This window comes from Urocitellus parryii, chromosome 6 (genome assembly GCF_045843805.1).
Source record: "Urocitellus parryii isolate mUroPar1 chromosome 6, mUroPar1.hap1, whole genome shotgun sequence".
NCBI lineage: Eukaryota > Metazoa > Chordata > Mammalia > Rodentia > Sciuridae > Urocitellus > Urocitellus parryii.
Window position 1 is genome coordinate 91,231,898 of NC_135536.1, and position 6,000 is coordinate 91,237,897.

Genomic DNA, 6,000 nt, shown 5'->3' on the forward strand with positions numbered 1-6,000 from the left:
CTGGATGGTGCAGGTGTACTCGCTGTCGTCCAGCAGCCGCACGGTGCAGCTGTACTCGCGCTCCAGGCTCCTGCTGCTGCCGCTCATCAACCTGCTCAGCATCTTCCCGCCCGCTCGCCCGTCCCTGAGAGCGACGCGGCGGCGCTGCGGACCCTGGACCAGGCGCCCCTCAGCCCGGCAGCTCCGCGCCCGCCGGGGGCACCTGCACCATCACCCCGGCCCGATCGCCTCCGCTGCCTCCTACTGGCCCGGCTCCTTCTCCTTTTCCTCCTTCTCGGAGCCACCACCGCTTCCCCCCAGCCCAGAGCAAGCGCTGGGCTCTCTCCCCGGAGCCCCACTGCCTGTGCCCAGCTCTTGGGGCGGGGTCTCAGTCGGAGGGGGCCAATGGGGGTCAGCGCGGCAGAACTGAGTGGCAGATAGAGGATCCAATAGATATAGAGCATTGGGATGATGGGCGGGCGGGGAAAGCAATCACGGGAGAATAGTCATAACCAGCCAAGCCAGACCAGCCCTCTAGCGTCCCAAACCAGCGGCTTGTCTCTTACCGGTGGTTCTTATGGATGCTGTTTCCCCTCCCCAGGCCAGGTGTGGGTATCCATCAAGATTGATGTCTACTGCCAGGAATACATTTGAGCTCTGCTCTGTTTCAGGGGCCATGTCCCGAACCCTGCAACGCTATGGTTCCCGCCCTCTCGGGAGGCAGGACAAGGAGGCGGCAGAGTGAGAGATCACAATCCCTGCACCTGCATAATACAGGCACCTCCCATTCCAGAACGAGCTGCTGGCCCCCACCTGTGCTGTGCGCTGTCTGCCTTATGGGCCTTGGTACCCCACTACTCTTATTTCGGGGAACATCTGCTTTGTAGGAGCTTCTTAAGGAAAAACTGTTGAAACCGCAGAGGTTGGTAAGCGCCTGGGTTTAACCCTTCCACTTTAACATCCTTTGCCTCCTTTCTTTTATTTTCAGAAGACAAAAGGAGATTGAGGTGAGCCCCTTCAGCTAATAAGAAACAGGAAGTATTGATCCTTTCCTTGCACCTTTAGAACTAGAATTCTTCAGACTTCCTTCAACAAAACACCACAATATGTCAGGAGGTATACATCATCAAGGAAAAAAAAATTGCCTTCTTTCTCCTTTGTGACTCCTACATCTAAAGACTTAAAGTTCCTTACTAAAACTTCGCTAAGAGACATAATATTCTTCCTCACAGATTTTTATGGAAAGAAATGTTAAGAAAGAATCATGTTGAGCTAAGAGTCGTAGAAAGTATGTCTAGCATGCCTGAGGCCCTGGGTTCCAGCCTTAGCACCTCAAAATAAAACAAATAAACAAAAAACATGTGGAAACAAACATTAACGCTGTGATAAATATATTTATTTAAAATAGCAAGGACTGAGGTAGTAGCTCAGTTGTAAGAGTGCTTGCCTAGCATGGGTGAAATCCTGGGTTTAATCCCCAGACCACAAAATAAAATTAATGAAATATGCATTGTTTCTTATTGTTTTTGTTTATATTGCCTTTATTATATAAGTATAATATAACAAAAACCTACATTAGGCTAGAAAAATGTATCATTGATTTATTTATTTATTTTTAATACTAGATCTCAAACTCGGGGCCTAATGCTAGGCAAGCACTCTACCACTGAGCTACATCCCCAGCCTCCTGACCTTTAAAGTATGTTTTTTTCATTAGGGTCTAAATTCCAATATTTCTCCCAATTTTTTTGCATGGAAGGTTCTCATTCATTTTTGTCCACCCCCAACCCCGCCCTATCTCTTCTTGTCCACTTATCACCCTAGTAATCTGGATTGCTCTCCTTATTGGTTGGATTCTCCCTTGTGGCTTTTAATAGCCATTAGGAGATTCCTCTTTCCAGTGCAATCCTGGCAGAGTTAATTATGAGACTAAAATCAGTGAGTCAAGTGTTCTAGGCATAGAACCAGGCAGAAACTCTACTTTGTAACCCCAGAAGGTAGCTTGGAATCTACAACATAATAGGTATTCTATAAATGTTAAACTGAAATAATTAGAATCAATAGATTTTGAAAATGTCTACATGGCAAGAAAGATCTGTGAAGAAACTTCAGGAATGTCTTAGAGATACATAAAATCATTAATATGCCAAAGTGATATTCTATAAAGTTCAGCTTTGTTGCATAAGTGGGAGAAGACAATGAAAGATTTCAAACAGGAAGAACTTTTATTGAAGGCAATAATTTCTATTTATGAGCCTGGTACAGTGGTGCACATCTGTAATCCCAGCAGGAGATCTCGAGTTCAAAGCCAGCCTCAGTAATGGCGAGATGCTGGGCAACTCAGACCCTGTCTCTAAATCAAATACAAAATAGGGCTGGGTATGTGACTCAGTGGTCTAATGCCCCTGAGTTCAATCCCCGATACCAATTTTATATATACATAAAATTGGTGTGTGTATATATATATATATATATATGGCTATTTATTATAAAATGCACAAGAGAAAAAAAAAAGTCCAAGAAGCTAGAGAAAGCCCATTAGTATAATGGAAGGGAAGTGTCTTTAACAGGTTATGCAAATAAGCAGCTGTTAGAATAAAAAAGCAAAATACCATGAATCCAGAAAAGCTCTAAGGAGCTGAATGCTGTCTTTCTTCAAAGTATGACCACAGATGCAATCAACAGGGTAAGAGTGTGACTGCTGTGCCAATGTGTTAAGTAGCATTCCTGCCCAGTCTAAGAAAATCATGTCTGCTTAGATGCTCACCTCATTGAAAAACCAGTTAGAGATTCATCCATGTTTGTGCTTAATATCCAGCTACAAAGACTATTTCTCTCTGATACAGAACACTTGGTGAAGAAAATAGAGGATTAAAAAAATAATAAAAGAAATGCAACAATTTAAATGCATACCTCTAAAACAAGATTCGGAAGCAGAAGAAGCCAAAAAGAATTAGAAAAAGTTCATATAGAGTCAAACTGAGAAATACTTTGTTACCTTTGTTTTTTTTTCTGAACTCTCAAATCTTGAGCAGAATTCCTGGAATAGAAGGGGTTTGTTCAATAAAAGGCCTCATGTGCCCTTGAGAACCAGTGTGTTCTTTCATATGTCTTTGAGTATAAAGGATGCTATATTTAAAATAAAACTGTAAATTACAATGGCTCTGAAACCCTGCCTTCCAAATTATCAGGATATCTGCCTCTTTCTCTACTATGAAGGAGTCCCCAGAAAAGATGCTCTCTCCCCTACATACCTGAAATAACAACTCCTGCCTCCATTTCTGGGACACTGATAGAGAGAGATATCAGAGATATCAGAGATCTCTCTCTCTCTCTCTCTCTCTCTCTCTCTCTCTCTCTCTCTCTCTCTCCCCCCCTCCCCCTCTCCAGGAGTGATCTTTCTTCACCATTGCCATTGCCTTGGTAGGACAGGAAGGAGCACTGCCCTCTGTTCACCAGAACCTCATAAGTATAGGTCCTTCCCATCAAAGTCTCCCCATAGCACAGCTAAGAACAGGCTAAAACTTCTAACAGTATTTAGAAAAGAAAAATCTAAGATGTAACCTGCAGGTATGATATGGCTAATCTCAAAGCCCTTATATAGACTAGATGCAGAAGGGTCCATGTGCTGAAACACAGCTTTGTCTCTCCAGCAAGAATTCCCCTGTGTCTTGGGTATCCTGACCCAACCACTGTGAAGCTTAGAGAAGAAAACAACTCTTCTCACTCAGGTTAGGATCCACTTTCAAGAAAAGTCCCATTTTCTGACCCACATGCCATATCTTCCTAGGCGACTAACTATGGAAATATCAACTCTGTTAGAGGAATCCCCACCCTCCATGCTAGGTATGTGACCTTGACCTCTGATCCAATGAGACTATCAAGTTTTAAAATGATACTTTAACCTCAACACCTTTCTTACAAAGATTGAGTTGTTCAATCTTAATGCATAAGTTCTGGAAGAGCTTCATCAAAGCTAGTCTAGTCCCTTTGCAAAATTATTTCTCCAGTAAACAGTAAAGATAATGTCTGTCCTTGTTTTCTGGTATCCTTTAGATCTCAGCTTCTTTTCTCCTAAGAGCAAGGGTCAAACAAAAACATTCATTTCTCTACAGAAACAGTATATTAAAAAATATGGGGCTGGAGTTGTGGCTCAGGGGTAGAGCACTCGCCTCACATGTGTGAGGGCCTGGGTTCAATCCTCAGCACCACATAAAAATAAATAAATAAAGGTATTGTGTCCAACTATAACTAAAAAATAAATATACACACACACACACACACACACACACACACACACACACACATACTAAATCCACAGAGAGGAAAGAGACAGTTAGTTGTTTTGTTTGTTGGGGGTACCAGGGATTGAACTCAGGGGCACTCAATCATTGAGCCACATCCCCAGCCCTATTTTTTGTATTTTATTTAGAGACAGAGTTTCACTAAGTTGCTTAGCACCTAGCTTTTTGCTGAGGCTGGCTTTGAACTTGCAATCCTCCTATCTCAGCTTCCCAAACTGCAGGGATTATAGGTGTGCGCCACTGCGCCCAATAAAAGAGACAGTTTTTTTATTCTCTTCTACATCATGTCTACAGGAGCAGGGCTTCTGCTCCACAAACAGATTTGTATAACCAAATGGAATACCACTCTTCTTTATCTAAAGTATCTATACTCAGGTTAATGGTTACTTTACAATTTTCTAAGAGTAGTAGATATATAGTTGCTATAATATAAATAGTTAAACAATTCATGCAGTTTCCCCAAAACAGTTTGCTCCTAAGGAAATATTCAAGTCTTCCCTTTAATCAGGACAGAAAGCCACCTATAGTTTTAAGAGATAGCTTTTCTACCTTCTCCCAACTCTTAGGATTTTCGGTCTACCCCTGCTCACACTCAAAATGTTTTTAAATCTGAATATATTGGCTTTTTTATTATTATTCCAAACTACATTTACTGAGCATTTAATGTCAGGCACTCAGATATATAAGACATAGCCCAAATATGAGGAGAGGAAATACACAAATCAAGAAGTTTGCAGCCAGGCATGGTGGCACATGCCTGTAATCCCAGTGGCTCAGGAGTCTGAGACAGGAGGATGGCAAGTCCAAGACCAGACTCAGCAATTTAGTGAGGCCCTGAGCAACTTAAGAAGACCCTGTTTCAAAATTTAAAAAAAAGTTCTGGGGATGTAGCTTGGTGGTAAATTGCCCATGGATTAAATTCCCAGTACAAAAAAAAAAAAAAAAAATGAAGTTTGCAATCTAGAAGAGAACATTAAATGTATTACAATTAGCTATAATACAGTGTGTGGAGTTGAGCAAAGTATTATGGGAGCACAACAAACAGTGTAATTATTTGTGCTTGAAAAAGTAAAGCCTTACAGAGAAGGCGTTTGATTTGGACACTGAGAAATGGAACATCACAATGAAAGTACCTTGATGGGTGAAGAAGCAGAAGAGGAGGATGCAGAAGAGGAGTAACTATTTTTATTTATATTTATTTGTTTGTTTTGAAAGGGAGTCACCCTGTTGCCCAAGCTGACTTCAAACTCCTAGGTTCAAGCAATCTTCCTGTCTCAGCCTCCATAGAAGCTGGGACTACTGGTGTGTGCCACTGAGCCCAGCAAGAAGGACATTTTATTTTTTTTATTTTTTTTTTCAGAGTGCAAAATTAGAAGTTTATTAAAGGACAGAAGAAAAGACTTCTCCTGGAGGAAGAAGGGGACCCAAGAGGTGGAATCCTGCCGCAGTCTGGCTGGGCACAATTCAGGAGCCACTTGTCAAAAGAAACGAACTTTATTTTTAGAACCACACAGGCCAAACAAAACAGCTCCTCAGGAAAAACCCTCAGAGCCCAACTGCCACCACCGGCTTCCCACAAGCCTCTCACACAAACACACAAGCCTCTCCCACTCCCACAATCCTCCTGCTCTTGAGGCCGATTGGCTGGGTTGAGAGGGCGAAGCCAAAGAAGTCCCCCAATGAGCAGCTCCGTGGTCTGAAAGGGCAGGGAAGCAGC

At 42.5% G+C, this 6,000-nt stretch overlaps 1 protein-coding gene across 3 annotated transcripts in view; it reads right to left on the minus strand.

Moving 5' to 3' along the window:
• Positions 1-102, minus strand: part of Frmd5 (FERM domain containing 5) — a 303,923-nt gene extending 303,821 nt beyond the window's left edge. For all 3 annotated transcript variants that reach the window (XM_077799893.1, XM_026391717.2, XM_026391701.2), the window contains exon 1: positions 1-102. In XM_077799893.1, the coding sequence (XP_077656019.1) occupies positions 1-102 (102 nt within the window).
• Between the last annotated feature and the right edge of the window lie 5,898 nt (positions 103-6,000).